The sequence below is a fragment of the Rhododendron vialii genome, chromosome 4a (assembly GCF_030253575.1).
Source record: "Rhododendron vialii isolate Sample 1 chromosome 4a, ASM3025357v1".
Lineage (NCBI taxonomy): Eukaryota > Viridiplantae > Streptophyta > Magnoliopsida > Ericales > Ericaceae > Rhododendron > Rhododendron vialii.
Genome location: NC_080560.1, coordinates 15,908,094 through 15,935,382, shown reverse-complemented (window position 1 = coordinate 15,935,382; position 27,289 = coordinate 15,908,094). Strand labels below are relative to the sequence as shown.

At 38.8% G+C, this 27,289-nt stretch overlaps 1 protein-coding gene across 4 annotated transcripts; it reads left to right on the top strand.

Annotated features, from left to right (window-relative positions):
• On the top strand, window positions 1-11,056 carry LOC131322676 (uncharacterized). Of its 4 annotated transcripts, XM_058354088.1 has the most exons (11): window positions 2-424; window positions 1,687-1,774; window positions 2,996-3,087; window positions 3,202-3,320; window positions 7,557-7,672; window positions 7,743-7,870; window positions 7,965-8,051; window positions 9,902-9,962; window positions 10,055-10,095; window positions 10,182-10,302; window positions 10,625-11,056. In XM_058354088.1, the coding sequence occupies exons 1-11, from the start codon at window positions 66-68 to the stop codon at window positions 10,682-10,684; spliced, it is 1,272 nt and encodes a 423-aa protein (XP_058210071.1). In that variant the 5' UTR covers window positions 2-65; the 3' UTR covers window positions 10,685-11,056. The 4 variants fall into 4 exon arrangements, 3 of the variants coding, with proteins under 3 accessions (XP_058210073.1, XP_058210071.1, XP_058210072.1); XR_009198915.1 differs by lacking the exon at window positions 9,902-9,962 and having other exon boundaries at window positions 1-424; window positions 9,963-10,095; window positions 10,625-10,653; XM_058354089.1 differs by lacking the exon at window positions 2,996-3,087 and having other exon boundaries at window positions 3,197-3,320.
• Window positions 11,057-27,289: the final 16,233 nt, after the last annotated feature.

Below are 27,289 nucleotides of genomic sequence, written 5' to 3'. Positions count from 1 at the left end.
GGAGTCCGCGCCAAACAACAAGGAACACACGCAGAGAGAGAGAGAGAGAGAGAGAGAGAGAGAGAATGGGAGCTCGAAAGAGAGCCACACCGGAGGCCGCCACGAAACCTCCTCCGCCAACCGCCGCCGCCGCCGCCGCCGCCACCACGAGCTCAACTACCGAACCTCCGATCGCTCCTCCAAAGGCGGGCCAAATCCTGACAACCTCTCTCATCTTCTTCGTCCCCTACGCCTACCTCATCTTCTCTCACTACAACATCGAGCCAGACCTCAAGCGATCGATCCTCATCAACGCCATCCTTAGCTCCGTCGCCTTTTTGGTAACCCTAAGCATGATTCCCGTGGCCTCTAGGTACGTCTTGAGGCGCAATTTGTTTGGCTACGACATCAACAAGAAGGGCACGCCTCAAGGTTCAGTCAAAGTGTGAGTTTTTGTTATGATTTTGTAGATTTGTCTAAAGGATTTGAATTTACTTCATTAACTGGGAGTGTGCTAGGTTTCAATTCATTTAGAAGTTGGAAATATTGAGCTCATTGTTATACGATTTGTTAAATGAAAATGGGGCTAAGTTGATCTGGTGGCAATGCGTGGGGAGGCCTCACAGGCTTATTTATATTCTTGCTCTTTTTTTGTCTACAATTCTCATCTTCTATTCTTGGTTACAGCGGGAGAGTTCCATTCGAATTTTCAAAGAAGAAAACCATTATTGGTGGGTTTAATTTTTCAGAGAGAGAGAGAGAGAGAGAGAGAGAGAGAGAGAGAGAGAGAGAGAGAGAGAGAGAGAGTTGTAATTTTGCCAACTCTTTGGGGCAAGAATACATGATTACATGGGGCAAATCTATATATTTCCAGGAAACTATAACTATCCGATGGGAGATTGCCATGTCAGTGGGGTCAAGTGACCCCACTTGACTCTAGGTGTGCCCGCCCTTGGCGGGACAAGCTTTTACAAAGATCAACATTAACTGAGAATAAGCTAGATCAACATTAAAGTGGCGATTTGTTTAATTTTTGATGTTGTGGGAGAGGAATTTAATTTACTTCATCAACTAAGGGTGTGCTTGGTTTTGATTCACTCAAGGTTGGAATTATTGAGCTCATTGGTTGTACGAGTTGTTTAAGTGAAAATAGGGCTAAGTTGATTTGGTGGCACTTCATTTGTTAATTATCACCTTCAAAACTTGTATATGAGACTGTGTGCGGCCTCTTAACTTATTGCTGATTGGTTTTGAGTTGGATGCTTTAACAATCTTACTTCTTGGGGAGTAGGGGGCCGCTACTACACCTGTAAAACTTTTAGAGATTAGCCACTTGGTGTATATATTGACAAAGGTTTTCTCTCCAGCCCTCTATGCCCTTACCCCCATCGATTGGGATTTAAGTAATTTTGTTATGAATAATTATGGGGGAGGGAAGCCTGCATTAAGGGGATGTTGTGGTAAAAAAAAGGTATCAATTTATTGAATTTGGTGGATTATATATCCCTTGATAGGTCTGAAGTGTTGTTATGTGGGTACTACTTATATGGACTTGGACTAGAGTTTGTTGTAAGAAATGCATTTTCTGAAGTCATCTCGGAGCCGATTAGTTTCTTACGTCTGTGAGTAGTTGCGGACCTCAATAGTAGACTTCTTTATTTTCGTTTTCATCTTTTATTGCTTATGGATATCATCTGTGTTTTGCAGGCCTGAGTCACTGGGTATTGTTGTTGGGATTGTTTTCTTGGTGTTTGCAATCTTATTTCAGCATTTTAACTTCACATCAGATTCAATTGTAAGCTTATTCTGTTTCAACAGTTGTTTATCTGATAATTTCTTTTGATAATCTGGTTAGATTTTCGACAGTTATTTATATGTTTTCCCTTTTGTATTTGGGCAGCATCACCTTTTGATGCCTTACTAACATATTAAAAGGCCGATGGGTCAGCAGGGTCTGGGAGAAGTTATACCTTGCCAGCATTCCTCCCTTTTTATTTGTTAAGATTCTGATTATCTTGGCTTGAACTCATGCCCTGATGCTGGATAGCACTAACCGTCCCCTGTTAACATAGATAAATATTCTAGGACTCTTGGTTCTGAGGTTCAATGGGGTGTTCAACTGACTTTAGCTGCCACTGTTTATTATCTTTGGAGGGAAAGGAATTGTCGGATCTTTCAGCAGATTCTCATGCTGTGGTGAGGAGGATTTGGGAGGAGGTGAGAGCTTGTGTCTGTCCTTGGAGGAAAATTCATAGGACTGCAGCAAATCAGGAGCTTTGTTTGGCATGGGGGATTCCTTTGTATGTGCTCCAACAAGCTTCCTTGGGTTCTTCATAGCAGTTAGGATGTCTTGGTCTTCATTTCCTTTCTGTTGCTTGTCTGTGCTCTAGGTTGTTGTTGGTTTTTTGTTGTCCATAGCTGTTTAGCTTGGCTGTGTTTCCTTGTTGTGTATTGTTCAAGGCCATCCCCTTGATTCTTTGGGCTAGTTCCTTAATAAAAGAAACTTTTCAAAAAAAGAAAAGAAAAGAAACTTTGAGTTTGAACAATTTTATGCTGTACTTAACTGTATAAAGGTTACGTTTTCTCTTTTCACTTTGTCAGTTGTCCACATTGGAAGGCCCTTGAGAAAGCAAGAGTATAATAAGCTATGTTTTTTCTTGACATGAACGCGGGCATCAAAAGACAATTATGATTAGCTCTAAAATCCTGGTAGTCCCACCAGTCATTATATTGTCCTGTTTAGATGGGGAGGATATGGACTCTGTCTTGCACTACTTGAATATTGTCCCATTAGATTTGGCTTAAGAATCTTGAAGGCGGCCTGCGGGAGGAGGATACTTTTAAGACATCATGTCATTTCATACTTCTAATCCTTGATTATATCTTATCTTTGTAACCTTTGGTTTGCTTTTATTGGTTTCGAAACTCTCTTTCTTTTGCACCGTTATGTGGCAATGATAGAATACTATGTGCTCCTACTGATGATATTCAACTGTTGATTATTAATCCGTTGCAGTGGCTTGTCGAGTATAATGCAGCTTTGGCATCCATATGCTTTATGATTTTGCTTGGATTTGTAGATGATGTTCTTGATGTCCCTTGGAGAGTGTGAGTATAATATTTTGGGATTGAGAAGTGTACTTTTTTTCCAAAGAACTGTTTTCTCTTTGCATTGTGTTCAGATTCAATGCTAAACCAGATCTTTCTGACTTTGAAGAACAGGAAATTAGTATTGCCGTCAATTGCTGCTCTTCCTCTATTGATGGCCTATGCTGGACATACAACTATTGTTATACCAAAGCCCCTCGTGCCGTATCTCGGGCTTGAGATTTTGGATTTAGGTATGAATTCTACTACCGGAGCCAGCCCCCTATGGCTACACTCTGAGGTTTACCATGATATTATGGCCATCACGACCATTCCTGTCCCCTGCAATGGCAACCAGTCATGACTTTGGTAGTCTCTTCTTACCCATACCATGCACTTGTGCAATTGACATCGCTTTCCTCTGTTCTCGACACAGTTGCACCAAGTGTTTTATAGTTTGCCCTCATTAAAGTAGCAAAACAAGGACTACATTTATTACGAGTATTACTAAAGAAAAATATGGGACATTTCCCATCCCTCTTTTTGGATTTCTCTAATGGAGATGAACACAAAACGCAAACATAAAATCTTCGAAGGACGACAAAAGTTCAATCAACGACCAAAAAATTTCAGAAATTAATATGAATTAAATTGGAATTTTAGACAAAGACCTAATCATGAGGAACCAATACTTACAAGGATCTGACATGGATTACCATCTTTCTTCGATTGAGCATCTTGAGACTTCTTACAATGTTTGCATTGTACCTGATCTGCATACAATGTGCAAAAATGAATTCAAATTGAGCAAAAATTTCCAAATCAAGAATTTCATAGGTAATAACAAGAAGTCAACCAAGTGTGAACAAGAAGACTTAAGAACGTTCATGTTGAGTACTAATAAGCACATTCGGATATTTCTTCTTCTTCTCTCTCTATGGGCGTGTTTGATAGCCGGATTGGGGCTTGGGATGGGACTCCGAAAGTGAAGTGTAGTTCAAGAAGTGTGTTTGGTTGGATTTTTATCCCATGGATTACAAATCCCATGGGAATACCAATCCACCCGTTTGATGGGATTAGTCAACCCATGGGGGGGGGGTGTTATTACGAATCCCATCCCCATGGGATTGAGCAAAATCAGTTTAAAAACCCACCTCAATCCCAATCCCAATCCTAGCCAAAACAAACATGTTATTTACAATCCCACCTCATTCTCAATTCCAATCCCAATCCTAATCATGTGCAAAGCAAACATGAATAAATGATTTATCCCCTCATTAATAATCCCACCTCATTCTCAATCACAATCCTAATCCCACCTCATTACGAATCCCCCTAAAACGAAATCTGCAATCAAACACGCCCTATATGTGTGTGTATAGTGCATGTCAAGAATGATTCAAATTTCCTTAATTCGGAGTAAACCTAGTTAGCTAGACACACAAAGGGCGGATGTATGTAATATCTTCTTATATATGCAAAATGTATTGATGTAAAAAGAGAAAAGGTAAAGGAATAAAGAGAAATTGGATTGATAAAAGATGACAAAGAATTACTAACAAGTTACCTTCACAACAAAACTTATGGCTTGATCCAACTTGATTCGACTTTGAGAAGAATATGGTAAAGACTCTTCATGGTACGTGATGATGATGATGATGAATTATGAGGGTATACACCAATGTGAATGCTAGAGAGATAATGCTTGGTAGGAAGTCATAGAAGAGAGATGCTTGGTCAGGTCATGTATATATAGTTTTGCATGGGTTTCCTTTTCTTGTTTACCATGAAGAGTCTTTACCATATTCTTCTCAAAGTCGAATTGAGTCAAGGTTTTTCCGGAGGGCTTGAACCAATGCATGGTTGGAACGATCAAGCCATAAGTTTTGGCGTGAAGGTAACTTGTTAGTAATTCTTTGTCATCTTTTATCAATCCAATTTCTTCTTATTCCTTTACTTTTTATCTTTTTACATCAATACATTCTTGCATATACGAGAAGATATTACCTACCTACGCCCTTTGCGCGTCTAAGTAACTAGGTCTACAACTTTGAATTAAGGAAATTTGAATCATTCTCGACATGCACTACACACACACACGCATTAGTACTCAATGTGAACGTTCTTTAGTCTTCTTCTTGTTCGTACTCGGTCGACTTCTTGTAAATTGCCGTTGAAATTCTTGGTTTGGAAATTTTTGCTCAATTTGAATTAATTATTGCACATAGTATGCGGATCATGTACAATACAGACACTGTACGTAGTCTGACGATGCTTAGTTGAAGAAAGATGGTAATCTTGTAAGTATTGGTTCCATGTAGTTAGGTCCATGTCTAAAATTCCAGTTTAATTCATATTAATTTCAAAAAGTTTTTGTCGTTGATTGAACTTTTGTCGTCTTTCAAAGATTTTATGTTTGCATTGTGTGTTCATCTCCATTAGAGAAATTCGAAAAGAGTGATGGGAAATGTCCCATATTTTTCTTTAGTAATACTCGTAATAAATTTAGTCCTTGTTTTGCTACTTTTTAACAAGGGCAAACTATATAACTCTGTTCCTTTCTCTCTTTTTTTTCAATACAAGTTTTCAGTGCAACTGTGTTGAAAACAGAGGAAAGCAATGTCAATTTCATAAGTGCATGGTATGGGTAAGAAGAGACTACCAAAGTCATGTTGGAGGGGACGGGAATTCTATTATGGCTACACTCTGAGGTAGTTCATTTCCCCCATGATTGCCAAGTTTATATCATACCTACTTGAACTAAAGGTATCCCAGCTCTCTTACATTGCAAATCAGCATTGAAGAGAAGAGAAAATGAGGCTTTTTCTCTTTATTTCACACCACTATGTTTCTCTGGGTGTAAACCTTGATTTTTCTTTGGCATTCATTCTTGTTTCGTATCCTCGGACTTGATCTAGTGAATAGGTTCAATAATTATTACTCCCTTCATCCCTAGGCGCGCAAACCTAGGCCTTTAAAAAGATGCATTTTTTTCATTAAAAAATTCAATTTTTTTTCACAACTTAAGAACTCATTGATATCTATTGCTTGTGATTTTTTTTTTTTTACGAAAAAATGCATTTTTTTAAAAGCCTAGGTTTGCGCGCTGCACATCATTTAGGGATGGAGGGAGTATTAACTATAAAGTTATGAGAACCAATGGACTAAGAAGCACGGATACGGATACGTGGATACTTGATTTTTTCAAAAAATAAGATACAATACGTTGGGGATACGTTGAATATAAAAATAAAATATATACCCCCAAAAAATATAAAATTCCATGAATTAGGTTGTGAGGATGAGGAAACAGGTATCAGCACTAGCAGAATCCATCAGATTTTACTGTTAAAAAAAAAAACCTAAATTAGACCAGAGAGAGATGAGAGACGATAGGTATAGGTATGAAAAAAAAAAACCTAACTTAGATTTTACTGTGTATATATATATATATATATATATATATATATATATATATATATATATATATATATATATATATATGCATGTGTGTGTATATATATATTTATATATATACAGGTACACACACTGATACACGATCGAGAGATCGAGAGAGAGAGAGAGAGAGAGAGAGAGAGAGAGAGAGAGAGAGAGAGAGAGAGAGAGAGATCAACGTCTCTTGTCGAGAGATGAGAGACGAGTGAGAGACTTCCAGATCGACTTCTGCCTTTTCCTTTAATTGACTTGAATCTGTACGTACAGTGCAGATCAAAAAATATATGTACACCTAATTGCAGTTTTGACCCTTTAATTTTAAGTAATAACAATTTTAACTCCGTGCATATCCAAAATGTATCCGAACGTATCCAAAACGTGTCGGGATACCAAAAATTAATGTTAAAAACTGGATACTCTAAAAAATGTATCGGACACGTATCCGGAGCATGGACACGTATCCGATACGTGTACAGTACGTGATACGTAGGCTAAAATAGAGTATCCGTGCTTCATAGCCAATGGAGTTAGAGCTATGGTAGTTGGTAAAATATTCATTAGAAGTTTTTGCATTCGTGACTAGGTTCACCAATTAGTACTCCATAAAGTTATGAGAACTAATGGAGTTACGTCTATGGTACAATATGCAATAGGAGTTTTTGTATTCGTGTATCATTTGCAAAATATCATATCTATGGTACTCTTACAAATGTCTTTTGAAAAAGGTCTATGTTGAGGCATCAAAACGGAAAGCTACCGATTTTCATCAACTAAAAAAGTACTCAGGAAACCCCCCCCCCCCCGAAGCAACCTCCATTCCTCAAGGCTGCTCAAATGTAAAATCCAAAAGTTCCTCCATTGTTCACTTCACATATATAGTCGATATGAACAATGGAGCTAATTCCATGTCTCTCTTTTATCCTTGCCAACATGCAGACCTTTCCAGCATTGAATGAGCTCTCACAATATGGTTGTAGTTGCTATCATGGGACCTAATTCCTTTCTTAATTCTCTGCGATTTTTCTTGTGGCCAGGGTGGATATACAAGCTATATATGTGGCTTCTGGCTATATTTTGCACGAACTCTATCAATATTCATGCTGGTATAAATGGCCTTGAAGTTGGGCAGACAATTGTTATTTCGTGTGCTGTAAGCTCCAAACCTTATACAACTGTAGAATGGGATTTCATTGTGGTATCTGACATATTTTTATTTACAGATTCTAGTGCATAATGTAATGCAAATTGGAGTATCCTCTGACCCAGAGTATAAACAGGCTCATGCATTCTCTATTTACCTTGTTCAACCATTGCTTGCTACATCTATGGCTTTATTTTCTTACAACTGGTAATGGTATTGTCATTTTATTTTCAACAAGATGGTTTTACAAAAAATTATTAGTCCATAATAAGGTCAATTGTGAATTTATCATGAATTTTAGGTATCCTTCATCAGTTTTTGTTGGTGACACCTACACATACTTCGCTGGAATGACTATGGCTGTAGCTGGCATTCTAGGCCACTTTAGGTATGTCTTCTATTCCTAACCTTTTACTACTAGAGCTGGTAATTTTCAGATCATTTGGTCACAATATCATAATTCATGGCACCTTGTTTTGTAGCATTGATATATTTATAATCACGTCAATATGTAAAATATGGAGCAAATTATAAGATCAGTGACAAACTTGTTATTATTATGTCATTGATTTGATAACACGGAAAATTGAAATGAAATTCATGCAAACTCAGAAACAATCTTGTCTAGCTAACCCGGGGGACATGATTGAGAAATAAACAATGTTAAATGAACTGTTCTCCATTATGTGCTTGGTGGAGTTTTTTATTCCATTTAATTCTCTTCTTTTGACTTTGGGGCGAGTAATTTCCCAGCACAATTTCAGGCTCCTCTTAGAATCCGTCAAGCTTTCATCTTTTACTTGCTTTGTCTCATGGACAATGGTAGTTTCATCATGTAGAAACTTTTTGTTAACTCATCATGCCTTGAGAAATAGGTTTCAGTTCCTTCTACTAATCAAAACAGATGAAGGAGATCTGGCTCATCAATAATTGGCTTCAGACAGAACATTTATGCGTACAGTCGACCTCAAACCTTGCACCATAATCATGACAAGTAAAATTGATTATTACTTAATAAATTATTACAGCCCTCTATGAAGGGCCCTATCTGCATGTAGTGAAACCTATGGCCACTGAAAAGCACACCTTCCTCAATAAAAAGATGCTGATCCAATTGTTAGCAGATGTAAGCCAAATAAGTGTCTCCCTCCTAATCTTGTTTTGTACGAGTTAGTTTCTTTGGTAGCTGATCGTTGTTGGCTTCTTAATCTTAAAATAGGTTAACTTGTATATCCCTCCTTCAATCTGCATACATGACGCTTCGTTATGTACTGACATTGAACTCATATCCCTTGTTCTATTTCTAACTTTGATTCCTCGTTAGTGATATTTCTATCTTCTTCTTTTTTGTTTTTCTAAAATTGTGATCTTCCTACTTTCATAAACGTGCCTCATGTTGTGCATGGTTTTGATGCAGACATAAGCATCATTACCTAGTAGAGCACATTCTTAGGCATCTTACTTGCAGGGTGATGAGTCTTAAAAATATTAGCTAAAAAATCAAAATATACAGGATGTTGAAGTTGAACATGGAAAAAGCCTTAAAGTTGACTCTACAAAATATTCAGCTGAAACTATAATTTTCGTAATTTCTGTAGGCTATAGCTTCTTAGTGAGGCAAATCTTCACTGGAAACAGTTATTAAGCAATGAGCACACAAAATGAGTTTGGATCGTGTTAAGGGGGCTTTACTTGTTGACAGTGGGGTGTCGACCTCAAGCAGGCTAAACTGCAATGGGATTGACTGCTTGACAAATTCAGTCTTTCTTCGTGCATATTGTTTAATATTTATAGTTGATAATCTGTAAGCGGAAGCTAAAAGCATCCCTTCCCTGCCTCTGCGTAATCAGCTGTGATAAGCTGTTTTCAGAATCTGTACCGAACAGGAGGGCAGAGTCTCCTAAACTTAACTAAAAAAAAGTTATAAGGAGCCCCAAATAGCTGCACCAAATGCCAGCAAGCATTGAACTTTTGTGCTTTTCGGTTATTAGTGTTGAACTATTTCATTTGTTTGTCTGTTGATTCTCTAGTAGTGGATGTTTTGTGAATGAATTTTATGGCGAAACACTGTTAAGCAGGCTAAGCAGCCAATAAAAAAGGTACAAGCATACCCTAAAAGCTGCACCAAACGCCCATAACCATTGAAAATTTATCTTAGCTTTTAATTTGCGTTGAACTGTTTCATTTGTTTCTCTATTAATTCTGTGTGTGAGATGAGTTTTGAATGATTTGTCACAGTGAAACACTTCTGATATTCTTCATTCCTCAAGTTTTGAACTTCCTTTTATCTCTCCCTCAGGTTTGACCAAAGCATCTCTCTCTCTCTCTCTCTCTCTCTCTCTCTCTCCCATGCTCTTCTTCAATGTTCTGATTCCTTTTGTACTCTTTTAGCTTTCTGGCTATATTCCTTGTCCACGACATCGGCTGCCCAGGTAGTTTCTGATGCAATTGTTATTTCTAACTGTTACTGGAGGATTAGTGGATCTTACTCAATTAGTTAATATCCTTGAACCTTCAGGTTTGACCCTCAGACCGGACTGCTAACTGGGACAAATGATGGGACACTCGTAAACTTGTTCTTAAGACAATTTGGCAGGAAGTCAGAAAATTCGCTTTGCATCCTTCTACTTGTCTTCCAGGTAACAGATTCATGCCTTCCATGGTTCATGAACATGTTTTTCACTAAATTGTCAATGATATTACATAATAAATGGTTGTGGACCTTTGACATTTTCCATGCATGCTCGAGATATAATGATCTTTCTGTATCTGTCGAAGCACCTTGAAAAAGCATTTTAATGATCTAAATAACAGGTTTTATGGGTTACTGATATACCAATGCTATTTTTGATGAAGTGGGCACTGCCCCCTTTCATGTGCAAGATTCACCATCAGTCTGTCCTGATTGTGCTGAGTTTTTCACTTCATATTAACGTGTGTTTGAGTTTGTTTATTGCACAGGCCATCTGTTGCTGCTTCTGTTTCTTGCTGAGGTGGTTCCTGGCTGGTTGGTACAAATGAGGTGGCAGCTTAAGAGGAAACAATCTTTAGTGTGGTCACATTCCTGCGGTATTACCTCACCGGATAGGCTTTTTGTACTTTATATTCTTCCCTCTCTGGGAATCAGAGAAACTTAGTTAAACCTATTGGGAGAACACGGACGACCTATAGCTGAGATAAAGAAAAACCACGACACACTGAAAAGGTGGATACGATTTTTATTTTGCTCACTAATGCCGGGAGATTTTTTTTTTGAACACTGAGAAATTCAGAAGTGGGAGAGTTTTTGACATGATGACGGACAATAGTTTTTATCTGTAGTAATCCAAGTTAAGGATTGTACGCTCATACTTGAAATGACCATGGTTATGAATCCAATCCTGACTTCAAAAATGGGTATGTATATCGAAGTTTTTTAGGCTGCTATGGCAGATTCGTATATAGAAATTTGACGTCTTCCCATACTCCGACCGATGTGTCAAACTGATATTTGGTTTAAGTTTTACTAACATTTTATCAAATTTTGACCAAGACGGAAGGTTTCATGCACTCAATAAATAATAAAGAAACAAGATTTGATGTACCAAAAAAGAAGAAGAAAGTGATTTGACACATCTGACTGTTGAGAATAACCTGACCTTATTACTGTTAGGCTTGTTTGAATGGGGTATTGAGAAGGGGTATTAGTTTTCCCCCTTCTAAGACCATGGGCCCAGGTTTGTCACTTTATTTGGTAACCAAAAAATGCAGGGGTATTAGGTTTTTCCTCTCTTCTCTTGTACCGGTTAATACTCCTTGCGGGAAGATTATTTATGGGTGAATTTTGGGGTGTTATTTGTTAATATTCCCGGATAAGGCCGAAATAATACCCCCTCCTCTTCCATTTCAACTATAAAATAACTTTATTTCCCAATTTTATCCTTCATTCAAATCTACAATTTTATCGTCCCATTTTTAATACCTCATCCAAACCAATTACAATTTAATCCTCCTTCCATAAATATCATATCAATGTGAGTTATCTCTTATTAACCAATATCCCATACTATTTTATCTCTACTTCATAAATAATATCTCAATTCTTATCCCACATCCAAATGAGCCCTTATAACGATAGACTATCATTGTGGTATTACTCCCTCCGTCCCTTTTTAAATGTCCCACTTCGTAACTCCAGTTTATTAAAAAAACATCATCATTATACCTTTCACATCAATTTTTTCCTCCACTTTCCCTACTTACCCATCATCATTACACTTTTTACTCACTAACTTTTCAAAATGGAATCTACTTTTAGGGACAAAATAGACAATGTACTAATTTTTACTCACTAACTTTACCAAATGGACACTTATTAAGGGACAGCCCAAAATAGAATACTGGACTATAATAAGGGGACGGAATCTAAATGAGGTATTGCTAGTAGAAATAAGGTTCACGTACATTGTGAGATTATATAGCTCTTAGATATTAGTCAAACGGAGAGGAGATATATAAAGATATCATGTACACTGACCTCGGCAGCATGAAAAGTTCTGAAATGTTGGTGCTCACTACAAGAACTAAAAGACGAGAATACCCAGTTAAATTAAATTTCCCGATTTTCACATAAGGAAAAAACTGGTGACACAAACATACTAAGGGTAAAATATGTACTTGTCTCTTTAACTATCCAATTTTTATTTACTTAGTCCTTTAACTACCAATTGAACACTCATACTCCTTTAACTATACAAATGCAACGTACTCGATCCAATTACCATCTCCCATCCAAAGCATGGACCGAAGGTCTGGTACAATGGAGACCCCACTGTCCCCACACACAAGCACATATTGCCACGTGAAAAACATCTATACCACACAAATTTACTCGCACCCAATGCCTGCACCACAACTTTTTCAAGCTAAACTTCCATCACATGTGAATGATGTTCGGATTAGGTTTGACCCAACAAGAGGCTCAAAAGTCAAAATTGGGTCTTGTCCAACCAAATCCGAGTTACTCCCACTAAACCAATGAGTCCTTGTTATGCTCATCATCTTCTTCTTGTTGCATACCTGAGTGAACGGACCTTGTTGCTAGTCAAATCTATGGACCCTAACCTTCTTGCTTTTTCTAGGAAACGGAGTAGAAACTCTGTCCATCACTCTGCATTCTGAAAGTCGGTCAACTGAAAATACAAAGGCTGTAAGGAAACAAGCGGGCTTTTTTGCCTTCTACAAATGCCGCTTCAAAGGATATCGTCTATACACCTTAAGACACAACCAGTTCTTTAGAGAATGTGAAATCTATGGTGTCGTAGTGGTTTTTCAAAATTGTATGATTTACGTACTCAAACCTCGTGACTCTAAAAAAAATAGAATAACAGCTCAAAAAAGAGTTCGAAGATGGAAAAACTGGTATCATAATCCAAAATTGTACAATAGAAGCTGCACCTGACCCACGTCGACAAATTTCAAATTTTCACACATTTTAAGGTTGGCCGTGGGGTTTTTTTTTCTTTTCTCCAGAACAGTCATAATAAACACCTTTCTGATGGTTTAATTGACTCGGCGAGCTGGCTAGAATGGGAGGTTGAGGTCCAGATAAATTAGATAAAGTATTTTATGTGGAGTATAAAGGGCCAGGAGCTAATACGAAAGATAGAGTTCCATGGGCCCGACTAATAAATAGCTCCACTGAAGCAGAGCCGAGTTTAAAGTCACGAATTTCGGATTCCCTCGACTATTCCATTTTTTCTTGATCTAATGTAAATTGCATTGTAATTTTGATACCTCCTAGTGGAACTTTCTTCGAACAAACAAGAGAATACACAATCAAACATGCATATTGCTTAAAGCACATGTGGTTTCCGAGAACTATGCAATAATGTGTGAAGTTGATCATACTACTCTCTAGTAACTCCGTTGTGCAACGTGTATACATGCTCCATTTATTTCCTCCGTTTGGGTTGCCAGTGGTGGCATAGTGGTGTTATGGAGGTCTGTTTCGGTGGTGGTGGTGGTTTTGATCTGTCTGATGTGGTGGGTGTTGGCAATTGGGCCGCGGTGCTTGAAGAATGATGTGGTGGGTGTTGGCAATTGGGCCCCGGTGCTTGAAGAACGTGCAGACGATTAGGATTTAGGTTTTGGATTTTCTTGGGTTGGGCCTAGCCCTTTGGGTTAGGTATTGGGCTATTATTGTTAAATCTACGTAGTTGTAGGCCTTTTTTGTTTTTGTGCTTATTGTAAAATCTGAGTATTTTAGGCCCACACGTGTTATGGGCTTTGTCCCTATAGGTGTGTATGGGTTCTGTTCCCATAGGGCTGTACTTTTTAATCTTTGGTTGGAATCCCCTTTTCCTTTCATCTTTTAATAAAATGTTACTTTTGCCGGTAAAAAAAAGAGAGTTAGTATGTACCTTTAACTCTGAAAATAACAGGAGAAACAATTATCATTGAAAAGTAGTTATGGTCTTTTAGTAGTTAGTTTCATTGTAAGGGTAAGGGTGTCTTTTTCCACCTCACCAACCTTTGGATTCAATAGGTTTTTACTAATTTGAACTCTTCCGCTAGCTACCACAACTCTTTTTCCGTGCAGTTTCTGTGCTGGTTGCACTCATATGAAAACAAACTGCTCCCGTGCAGTTTTCGTGCTAGAAATTCAAGAGCTAAATTAATTTTAATCTACCACTCCAAATTCAATGGACTTTACCTTGCTCTTTGAATGTTTTAGAGCCCACAGCTACCCCAATAGATTGAATAACTAAAATCCATAAGGTTAACCAATGACCACTTGAATAAGTCCTCACGAATCCGTAACTTATGTTAATTTCAGACTCTGCTCTAACACACAGTAAGTTTCAAAGGCAAGCTCCCAAAATACCAACAACCATGATGGATAGTTGCTCGAACAAGTGCCCATCCTTGTGGGCCTATGTGTTGCTTTTATAGTCATTCAATAGGGTTTGGCTAATTTTGTGCATTGAATTAGCAGCTAGAACTTTAGAAACTTTAGTCATGCTTCTTTGGAACTCAATGGTAGCCTTTTCGGCATATCAGTTAAGGGTTGAAGAGTCCCCTCGATGTTTTTCCTTCCAAGAGGCAATTTCCGAAGATTCTTATCCAGCCACTTGCGATTAAGTTCAACTCCTACCCATGCGACATCTGCTGCACATTTCAAGTTTAGCAAATTATCTCCTTTGGAGCTAAAGCTTTCCTCTACAAGGGAGGAATACAAAAGGCCTCCGTCCACGATATGACTTTCATTTTTAGGGAGTGCGACGGCTATATTGGTTAAGTTTACCACCGGCATAGTCCAACGATTCGAAACCTGGTTGGTATTGTCCAAATCAGCAACCCCCTTGAAGCTATTAGTTTTTCATAAAGCTCTATCTGATTTTTTTGGACTTTTTCCCATCTAAATCTGTAACGCCCCGATTTTTGGGAACGTTAATTTAAATACAGTAAAACCAAGTCTAGTATTTATTTAAATAAAATCATAATTTAGTCTCACAAAACAATAAATCTTGAATCGAATTACATTTATACAAAAAAAAAAGGGGGAGGGGTACTATGGTAAATTCTACTCTTCAGGGCATCCGTCTTCCTCTGCAACAATTTGCTCTACATAAAATTCTCCATGTTTGTCACCTAGGCCTGGCATATTTTGCCAGGGTCACAAAAGTAATCTCGTGAGCTTTTAAGCTCAGTAGCTAACTCCTACCCCTATGTCCCTTACACTAGCAAAAATATCATACAATTTTGTAAAGTAAATTGCAAAAAACAGTTTATCACATAAAATCAAATCAACAAATGAAGTGTCAGTGTCCTATCAGAGTTTATCATCATCACAGCGTATCAAAATCCGTATCCTCATTTTTCAAGTATCGATTCGACTTTCCATCTTATTTTTTTCTCGAGCACTGGTTCCGCTGACCATCTTTCAGGACCTACTGGGCTCCCAGGCTAAATTCAGATTTTACCACCCAAAAGCACTGATTCCGCTGCCGGCTCTTTCAGGACCTACCGGGTTCTCAGTCTTTGATCATTTCACATTTCACAGCGCACACACGGCACTAGTTCTGCTGACCATTTTTTTAGGACCTACCGGCTCGTAGGCCACACACGCACACCCAAGTCATGGTTCCGCTGACCATTCTTTCAGGACCTACCGGGCTCCCATGCTCACACATGTACACCCGAGCCATGATTCCGCTGACCATCTTCAATGGACCTACCGGGTTCTTATGCTCACACAATCATCAACCCTTTTCACATTTCATTTTCTCATTTCTTTTCGTATTTCATTTCTCATGTCTCGTAAGCATATATAATTTTCTAGCATATATAATTTTCTAGCGTTCACTTCAAAGCTTGCATAAACATGCAGTATCAAATAAATCTTAATATTCCATGCCTTTCTACTTGACCAATCAAAAATCATAACGGCACACAATCTAAAAGCAACATTTCTATCATGTAATCGATACTCATACTTTACAACTAACCAACTAAATACAATTTCAAATAATTAACTCAAAATCATGTTTTTCGAAATCAAGGAAAAAAAATGACTGTAAACTTAAGATCATTTCCTCTAATTAACGATTTTGTCATCTTCCAATTTTCTAGGAGGTTACACCTCCACTGTTTTTTTTTAACAAGCATTTATCATTCAAGCATAATTTCGGTACTTTTTAAAATCAACGAACACATAGCACTATTATATTTAGGTGAGTAGATAGGAGGTTTCTACCTTGCTTCAAGGCGGTAGTGGGATGAGTTACGTCGGGTTGAGTTGGAATGCAGCAACACAGCTTCGTTCGATCTTGGATTGATCGGAAAAAAAAATCCTAACTTCCCTCTAAATATAAATAATATGGTGTTTGGTGGTGATGTGTCGAAGAAAGTGGTGATGTGGGTGTACAAAATCAATTCTCCTCTCTCTCTCTCTCTATCTCGACCAAAGTTGTCAATTCCGTACCGGCCAGCGTACCGTTTTCACTACTGGAATGGTACGTACCGGTATCGGACGGTATCTTGGTACTGTTCCGGATTTACTGCAATTAATATTTTATATATATTTAATATATATCTACCAGGTTGCAAAACCATTTCCGTGAAACAAATGGTAGCAAAAAATTATCCAAACAAAATTATGAAACAGATTAGGATTCCATCGTGATCTTAAAAATGTTGTTGTTCTTTTCCTTTATATTTTAAATTTTTGAAAGAGAAAAACGTGACGGGTGATATCATGGGGACGATTAGAAAATATTTGTATTGATTGAGAATCCTCTTTTTCTTTTTCTTTTTTGGTTCAGCCGGCTTTTTAACTTGTGTCATAAAAAAAAAAAAAAAAAAAGAGAAGGTAATTTTGTATTTTTTGGGTTTGAACTTCCTTTATTAGTTGATGCACTTGACTCAAATACAGGGTCCTCATTCATCCTCTTACAATAGTAGAACCATGAGAATAATGGGAGTGTGATGATGATGGAGATTAACTGAACCAATTTACCACAATGCCAACCTGCAAATCAATGCATAAGGTCAGAATAAGAATTTTTGCACTCCCAATCATTTGTTTTGCAATTCACAGGCCAAATCGACAAGGGTTAAGGGTGTCTCTTTCCACTCGACCAACCTTTAGATCTAGTAGGTTTCTACTAATTTAAACTCTTTGTGGTGTTTGTTTGTAAATACGTTGTTGCAGTTGATGATAGTGGCAATAAAACCATCTATGTACCGGGGCAAAAGTATCCACAACCATGCCAATGTATTTGAATCTGTCGCCGTGAAATCATTCTTCTAAAGCTTCGTTAGAATCTTTGCTCTAATTAAAGAAAGTGCAGAGACCAGACATATTAGCGTTCAAGTAGCTGAGGCCATAGAATGAGCCATCAAAAATTGAGGGCTTCCTATTTCTGCCATCACGCAGTATTGCTTGCCTGTTTCCTCCAATCCCCCCACAAGTAGTTTCGTGCAATTCATCATTATACTTCAATTCCATATATCTTTTAGCAGTGTGAACAGTCAAAACTAAAGAATTCAGTGTTACAAAGAACAAAAGCATGGAAATGATCGAATTTTATATATAACTTGAACACATCGTCGCCTTGAATATCTCCCCAAGTATGCATTTGAATACAATTATTTACCATAATAGTGATCAACAGAATACCGAAGGCCACAATGTTCATGAAAATTTCATTATTCTTCATAGATGCAAAAGAGATTAGAAAGTAGTTTCATGCAATTCATCATTATACTTCAATTCCATATATCTTTTAGCAGTGTGAACAGTCAAAATTAAAGAATTCAGTGTTACAAAGAACAAAAGCATGGAAATGATATCAAATTTTATATATAACTTGAACACATCGTCGCCTTGAATATCTCCCCAAGTATGCATTTGAATACAATTATTTACCATAATAGTGATCAACAAAATACCGAAGGCCACAATGTTCATGAAAATTTCATTATTCTTCATAGATGCAAAAGAGATTAGAAAGTTACCCATTACAGTAATTATGAAAATATTGTTGCTAAGCTTCGCATGCCGGTGGTAAGACCTGCTGGGTGCTTCATTGCCACAGCTGATACAGTGAAGGAAGCAGCATTCATGGTGAAATACTTGCAGGGGAACCAAAGCTAGCTTTTTTCGGTGGATTTTCTGAATAACATCTCCAGCCATGGCAATAGAACAGACTAGAGATGTTGCAATATACATGCCGATCCATGGCATAGGAGATTCAAGAGATGCATTATTGTTCTGTCATTTTTACCACCCTTTGATTGCAGTTTTGGCTATACAAATGTCCAATATTGTATCTCTCCCTTTCCCTTTGTGTTTTTAGCTAACTTATGCCATTCATGCTGATAGTAACAGTAATGGTGATGACCAATAAACTCAAGGCCATGATGCTCCTATAAGTTTCATTTATAGTCATAGATGCAAAAGAAATTAGAAGATACCCATCAAAATCATGATCATGAAAACACTACTGCTAAGCTTTGCAATGCCAATGGTAAGATCCACTTTGAGCTTCATTGTCACAGTTAACACAATCAAGGGAAGCAACATTCATGGTGAACTACTTGCATGGGAACCAAAGCTTTTCCAGGCAGAGTCCGTGAATGACACCTCTAGCGATGGGAACAGATTAGACTAGAGATGCTACTGCAACATACTCCAACATGGCTATCCATGGCGTTGGAGAATCAAAATCCTCGAATCTATTAAAAAACCTCTCGTTCATCGATGTCCCACCACCCTTTGATTGCAATTTCCGTGTTGGTTTTGTGAAGGTGAAATATTGTAGCTCTCCGTACAGCTTCTGTGTTGGTTAATTGATATGAAAAAGAGTGTGAAATCACTATTCTTTTTATGTGCAGTTTCCGTGCTGGTTGTACTGACATGAAAAAACTGCTCTTTGTGCAATTTTTGTGCTAGAATATCATGTATTTATGGTGTACTTTAGTAAATTGATCTCTAAAAGTTTAGATATTAATTTTAGTCCCCTCAAAATTCAATGGACTTTATCTTGCTCTTTGAATTTTTCCTTCAAATTACATTTACTCAGTTATAGGAAAAAGAGAGTGAAATCACTTCCTTTGTTATGAACAATTTGAAATAATCAAGTCATAGGAGAAAAATCGGCTTTTTGACCTTTTTGGTCTCCAAAGTATTTCCGCTGTGCCACTTTGGTCCCCAATATTTCAATTGTTAACATTGCATTCCCAAAGTATCAATTTTGTATTTAAATGGTCCCTATGGCTCACGCCGTTCATTCCCTCCGTCAAAACCAAGGGCAAAGTTGGTATTTCACCTCAAAACGGTGTCGTTTGGTTGGAAACGGCTTTTTGGTCCCCAAAGTATTTCCGCCATTCCAATTTGGTCCCCAAAGTATTTCCGTCATGCCAATTTGGTCCCCAATATTTCAATTGCCAACATTGCATCTCCAAAGTATCAATTTTGTGTTTAAATGCTCCTTACGGCTCACGCCGTTCTTTCCCTCCGTCAAAACCAAGGGCAAGGTTGGTATTTTACCTCAAAACGGTGTCGTTTTGTTGGAAACATAGATTTTTCTTATTCATAATTCTCTTAGGGTTCTCATTGAAAACTTTAAAGTCAAAAAAATAATTATGACTCTTTAGGATAAAATGATCAAAAAATTAAGATCTTCGCACAAGTTCAAACAGATTGAAAATTTGAACACTTAATTTTTTTTACCATATTTTTTAATATATAAACAACCTCAAAAAATCAAGTGTTTCAATTTTCAACCCATTTGAACCGGTGCGAAATTTTAATTTTCTGATCATTTTATTCTAGAGGGTCATAAAAACCAAAACCTCGAGAACCCAGAGGACTAAATTGACGGAGGGAAAGAACGGCGTGAGCCGCAGGGAGCATTTAAACACAAAATTGATACTTTGGAGATGAAATGTTGGCAATTTGAATATTGGGGACCAAATTGGCATGACGAAAATATTTTGGGGACCAAATTGGCATGGCGGAAATACTTTGGGGACCAAAAAAGTCAAAAAGCCGTTTCCAACCAAACGACACCGTTTTGAGGTGAAATACCAACTTTGCCCTTGGTTTTGACGGAGGGAATGAACGGCGTGAGCCGTAGGGACCATTTAAATACAAAATTGATACTTTGGGGATGCAATGTTAGCAATTGAAATATTGGGGACCAAAGTGGCACATCGGAAATACTTTGGAGACCAAAAAAGTCAAAAAGCCGAGAAAAATCTTGCTATACAAAAAGTCTACGAACACAACTTATGGATCCAATCGCTTCTACTAATTTGTACTCTTTGTGGTGGTGGTTAGTGAATCTATTGTTGTTGTCAAAGTTACTAATAAACCATCTTCCATGTTTGCTCTAACTTAAAAGAATGCAGTGACCGGACAAATTGCCCCCGAAGTAGCTGAGGTCATAGACTAAAGATGCTTCTATAACATACATGTCAATCCATGGTAGTGGAAAATTAAGCGATGCTTGAATCCACTAAAAAGACTCTTGTTTGTCCATCTTCCACCACCCTTTGATTGTAGTTTCCGTGCTAGTTGTCCAAAAATGCAATATTATAGCTCTCAGTGTAGTTTCTGTGCTTGTTGTATTGATATGATGTGGAAAAACAATACATGTGGTGGTTGGGGTCGCGATAATGGGTTGATAGTTGACACCGATTATCAAACACGTTGGCCGTGTTTGGTTGGTACTATACACGTACAATTTGAACATGTAGACTATAATACTTGTGTTTATGTCCTTTTTGTGTGGTGTTTGGATATAGCCAACCTTTTACCCAAATAATTTTGTGTATGCTTCGAGTGGTATTATTGTTGTCGTGCAAAAGTTTCCACGCCCTAAGCATGACAGATGTATATATGACTACAACAAATTACACCATTGCCAACTAAAATTCCCGACTAAAAAAGGTTTAGTTGCCAATTTTTGTACAATTACCGACTAAAATACATTTAAACGGCCTTAAGTTACCATTTGCCGACTAAATAAAATTTTTAGTCGGGAAATGTTTATATTTTTCTGAATTCAATATATTTGCCGACTAAATCATTTGGTTGGTAAATGTTTACTTTTGCTGACTAAATTTATAGTTAGTCGGCAAATGTCCATTTTTTTGTCATCTTTAAAATGTCAACATGTTTGCCGACTAAAATATTTAGTTGGGAAATATCAATATTTTGCATTAAATAATAAATAAATGAAATACATTTGCCGACAAATTATTTGGTCAGAAAATATTAAATTTACCGACTAAATATATATCTAGTCGGGAAATGGTAATTTTTTTTGCCAATTAAGAAAATATCAATATTTGTTCCGATTACATTCATCACAATGCAACCTTCCTGATCGAAACTGTTCATTTTTCTTTTTCTTTTTAATCATAAGATTCTCATAAATTTTTTACTCCATTGGGTTAAGGAAGCTCCTTCATCAACACGCAAATTCCTAAATAAAAAGAATTTTGGTGTTTAATAAAAAGATTTTTTATCCGATCAAGTGTCTATCCATATATAGTTCACTTCATTCTTGGTACGAATGATCTAGTTCGTATTACGTCAAAGATAGTTGATTTCGATTGCCAAAAAAGACCTCAGGTGGGGCTCGGTTAATACACTATAATACTTAAACGTCTCTGAACGCATTAAATGTCTTTCGATCATGCGGTCGCTAATATTTAATGATCTCTAATTTTTGTGACAATGCTGTAATTGATAAAACGTAAAATCCTAGCGGTTCCGATCGAGCATTAAAAAAATAAGCCGGCAACTACATTTAAAATCTATACATTCAACTTATTTGTTTATGAATCAAAGTCTTGTGTTATAGTCTAATGTACAGTAGTCAAACAATTGTAGGATAATTAGGACGATCGATACCGTTTGTAGGGAGGTATTCCCGAACAAGTACAATCAAATGGCCGAAATACGTGGTATGTGGAATCACGGGTGATATGAACCACCATGAGCGGTGATCGGCGATATGGACAAGTGGCATGAGAAGTCATTGGTCCAAGCTATCTGTTCGACTGATAGAGACATACAATGACACCGGTCCAAATAGTTAATACAGGACCAGTTACATGTGAAGTAGCTAGTCCAAGACAATTTGTTCGGTTACGAGAGAGCCGAACAACGAAAGAACTCTAATCAAATGCTGAAGAAAGGAGAACACTCTGGAAGGGTCCGGAAGTAGTGTTATTCTGTTAAGGAATGAGATCCCGAGATTATAGGATCTAGATAGGATACCCAACGAGAGTGGGATGTTCGGCCAGCTATGAAAAAGAGTTCTAAATGAACTACAGTAATGAACTGATAAAGGAACGAGAGTCCAAGATATTCTGGTTTCCTATACGAGGTAGGAAACCTAGAGGAACACGGATACTTGGGCAACAAGCATCCAAAAATCTATAAATATGAGGTAAACCTAGAAGTAAGAGGTACGTAATACGTGGCATTCATATTATTTTCCTACTGATAATTAGGGTTCAATTACTAGTACGTGATACTAACTTAGGCATCGAAGGGCCTTTGCCCCGAGGGGCAAAGGTGCGCTCACCTCTTGTTTGTTTTGCAGATTTGGGTTCAGGCAACGAACTAGGGTTCCGGTGAAGAGGCACGAGTAGCCGTTGTAATCTGGTGCTACTCGAAACACCAATTGTTTTCATCCCTCTACAATTGGCACCATCTGTGGGAATTCGAACGAGTTCCCTTTGAAAAACGACCATGGTGGAAATAGATCCAGCAACATCACACGATCCAAAGAATCTGCTAGATAGAGGTGGAGATAAATCTCTGCCCAGGGCTCCGAGAAAGCCCGAAGGCGGACATAGGAGGACCACGAGTAAGGACCGCCCCCTTACTGTTCATAACAAAGAGGGAGGGACAGCTTCAAGATCCACGAGAAGGAGTAAATCCCACCAAAGGGATGAATCAGTTGCACGCTCCAGGAGTGTGTACTACAGCGAAGATGTCCTCGATAAAAAGAGGCAAGAAATCGAGGAGTATGCTCGTCTGATTAAAAAATGAGAACATGAGATCAGGGAGCTAGAGGGGATCCGGGAACACCCGGAGGACTCCGGACTGTCTCGAAGAAATTCCAGGGGCAACGCGTATGTTATAGTAAAATACAGAAAAGCCCCTTCACGAGGAAGAAGGACCAGAAGCAGAAGTCCAACCTCAAGGCGCGTAAAGCTTCTCCACGAAAAGAGAGGGGCAGGAGCAAGAGCCGAACACTGGAACGAAGAAGGGCTTCTCCAAGAAGAAGGAGAAGCAGGAGCCGAAGTTCTACCCCTGAGGAAGATTGGACTAGGAAACATCACAGGGACAGGTATGAGAGACCTGATTCCGATTGGGAAAGGACTAGACCCAACAAAGGTAAGGAAATAGAGGATGAAACCATGACTGCACAAGAAGCAGCACGGAAAGCACTTAAGAATATTGCATCCTCCCCTTTCGCAAAAAAGCTGCAGGAGGCTAGGTTGCCGAGCAGAGTGAAACACGAAACATTCATCCTCTACGAGACACATGCTGATCCCGTGGCACACATATAGCATTACCAGCAGGCAATGTTTATGCATGAAGGAGACGATGCAATTATGTGCAAGATGTTCCCATCAAGTTTGGGGAAGGTAGCCTTGTCTTGGTTTCATAAGTTGGGTTCACGCTCTATCCGAACATGGGTGCAGTTGGCCAAGGAATTCACTGCACGGTTCTTAACAAGCAGAATAGCTCCACAGACTTTTGAGAGCCTCTCCTTTATGAAACAAGGTAAGGACGAGCCGATCAGGAACTATGCAAAAAAGTACTGGGAAACCTTCAACGAGATTGAAATTTGCAGCGAGGAGTACGCAATAACCACGTTCAAGACAGGTTTACCTGTTCGGGGGGAGCTGCGTAAGTCCCTGAACATTAGTCCAGTGCAAACACTAACAAAGTTAATGGAGCGGATAGAGCAGCACGCCAGAAACGAGGATGACATATTTCGAGAGGATGGTAAGGTGGCGGCCGAGCAGGTAAAGGGGCCTGTGAAGAAAGTAGATAAGCCAGAACCCAAAACCTACCGAGAGAGGAAAGACTATGGGCAGGCAAAGAAAGAGTCGTACAAGGATAAACAAGCTCCGGATCCCAAGTCTTCCTTCTCAATAAACATAGTCTGGAAGGAACCTATCTACATGATTTTTTATCGAATAAAGAATCAACCTTACTTCAAATGGCCTCCAAGTCTGGGTGGGAATAAAGATACAAAACGTGCTATGAATCATCACTGCAGCTACCATAAGGATTGGGGCCATATGACTGAGGATTGTGAGATGTTTGAAAGGCACCTTGATGATTTGGTCTCGCGAGGTTATCTCAAGGAATTTATCCAAGAAGATCCCAAGGATAAAGAAAAAGCAATGGAATTGGATTACGAGCAGAATCCAAAGGGTATAATCCATATGATACATGGATTGGCCGAGCCTTATACGAGGAATGAGGTGAGATTACTCCAGAGAGAGATCAAACATGACCAACATGTGATGCGGTTAGGAAAGAAAAAAGGGCGTGACGAAGAAACATGCAATGAGGGCATAATTTTCACAGATGAGGATCTGAGAGGAGTCCAGGTACCTCACAATGATGCTTTAGTCATAACCCTACGAGTTGGGAAATATGACATGGAAAGAATCCTGGTGGATTCAGGGAGTTGCACCGAGGTGCTATATTACGATGCATTCAAGAAGTTGGGACTGACTCAAGCAGATTTAGTACAGTCAGTAACCCCCTTGGTTGGATTCGGGGCAGGAGTAGTTTGGCCATTAGGAAAGGTAACTTTTCCTGTTCGGGCTGGGACAATGGTACTACAAACTGACTTCCTGGTGGTGGATGTGCCATCCTCCTATAACGTGATTATAGGGAGAACATGGTTACACAAGATGAGGGCAGTCTCTTCCACCTTCCATCAGATGGTAAAATTCTTAGGATCCAATGGGATTGAAAAGATCAAGGGTAACCAGAAGGTAGCTCAACAGTGCTTGGTGTCCATCGTAAAGAGAATCCAAAACGCCCACCATGTCCATACGGTGGAAGTCCCGGATCAACCGACTATCGAGGATATCGGAAAGGACCCAACTGAGAAGGTAATTGAGGGTTTGAAGAAAATACAGATCAACGAGACTGATCCTGATAGGTATTTTTTAATTGGGGAATCATTGCCAGCAGAGGAAGATGCTGAATTGATAAGTTTCCTAAAGACTTACGTTGACGTATTTGCCTGGACACCAGAGGAAATGCCTGGGGTGGATGCAGATGTTATCTGCCATCACTTGAATGTAGATCCACAACATAAGCCAGTCATTCAAAAGAAAAGAAGGGCAGCCGTACAATATGTTGATGCTGTAATTGAAGAGGTAGATCGTTTGTTGGAAGCCAAAGCAATAAGGGAAGTTTACTATCCAGAGTGGCTATCCAATACTGTTGTTGTAAAGAAGAAGAATGGAAAATGGCGTGTCTATGTGGACTTCACAGACTTAAACAAGTCATGCCCGAAGGACCGCTTCCCTCTTCCAAGGATAGGCCAGTTGGTTGATGCAACTGCTGGATACGAACGAATGAGTTTCCTCGATGCATATCGAGGATATCATCAAATTGCCATGTTTGGGCCTGATCAAGAAAAGCCTTCTTTTATTACACCATGAGGGTTGTACTGTTATAGTGTCATGCCCTTTGGATTGAAGAATGCAAGGGCAACATATCAAAGATTGGAAACCATCATGTTCAGAAAACTGCTCGGCAAAACTATGGAGGTTTACATAGACGACATGGTGGTAAAAAGTAAAACTGGACAAGGCCATATAGCAGATTTGAAAGATGCTTATGAAATCTTGAGGAAGTATAAACTGAAGCTCAACGCCTCGAAGTGTGCGTTTGGAGTCGATTCTGGAAAGTTCTTGGGCCACCTCGTAACCATAAGGGGGATTGAGGCAAACCTTGATCAGATAAAGGCCCTACAGAATCTATAGAGTCCTAGGACAACGAAAGAAGTCCAACGGTTGACTGGGATGGCAGCGGCCCTTAATCGATTTATTAGCCGGTCAAGTGACAAGTGCAGACCCTTCTTTCAGCTGTTAAAGAAAAGAGAAGGATTCAAATGGGGAGTAGAGTGCGAACAAGCCTTTCAGGATCTGAAGGGGTATTTGGCTTCTGCCTTCATTCTTTCGACTCCAAAGCCAGGTGAGTTCTTAGTTTTGTACTTAGCTATTTCTGAGCATGCTGTGAGTGCAGTCCTGTTAAGAAATAAGGGATCTGAGCAAATCCCTGTATATTATGTGAACAAAACGTTGTTAGATGCAGAAACGAGATATCTGCCCCTCGAGAAATTGATTCTGGCATTAAGAACAACGACTAGAAAGTTACCACATTATTTCCAGAGCCATAGAGTTACGGTTTATACTGAATTCCCATTGAAGTCACTGCTACGAAAAGCAGACTTCTCAGGAAGAATTTCAACTTGGTTTGTCGAGCTAAGCCAATACGATATTGATTATCAGTCGCACACGCCAATCAAAGGCCAAGTGTTGGCTGATTTTGTGGCAGAATTCTCTCCTGTAGTAGCACCTTTACCTCCTACGAGAAAGGAGCAGGTAATAGGGCCACTAGCAAAGAAGAACCACGCCCCAGCCGAACAGGATCCCCTAGAATGGAGGCTGTTTATTGACGAATCAGCATGTAACACAGGGTCAGGGATTGGGATTGTGCTCTTCCCCCCTGATGGAGTGATGTTGGATCTGTCTGTTCGGCTAGGTTTTAGTGCATCAAATAATGTGGCGGAATACGAGACACTCCTAGCTCGATTAAGGAGTGCACGAACATTGAAAGTAAAACGAGTTAGGGTATATTGTGATTCATAGCTCATGGTCAATCAACTATCCGGGGAATATGAAACTTGGAGTGAAAAGATGGCAGCCTATGTGCAGGCAGCCAAAGATCTGCTTGATACCTTCGAAAGGGTATGTATTGAACAGATAAGTTCTGGACAGAATACTCACGCAGATTCATTAGCTTGGTTGGCTGCAGTTGTACCAACTGAGTTTAAAAGGAAGGTGGCTGTAGAGTAT

Bases quoted from the DNA above. Each gene is read 5' to 3' on its own strand.
- LOC131322676 (XM_058354088.1), top strand. From the start codon at position 66: ATGGGAGCTCGAAAGAGAGCCACACCGGAGGCCGCCACGAAACCTCCT. The intron at 1,775-2,995 runs GTAAGCTTATTC...AATCCGTTGCAG, and splicing joins ACTTCACATCAGATTCAATT to TGGCTTGTCGAGTATAATGC. The intron at 9,963-10,054 runs GTTTGACCAAAG...GTACTCTTTTAG, and splicing joins TCCTTTTATCTCTCCCTCAG to CTTTCTGGCTATATTCCTTG.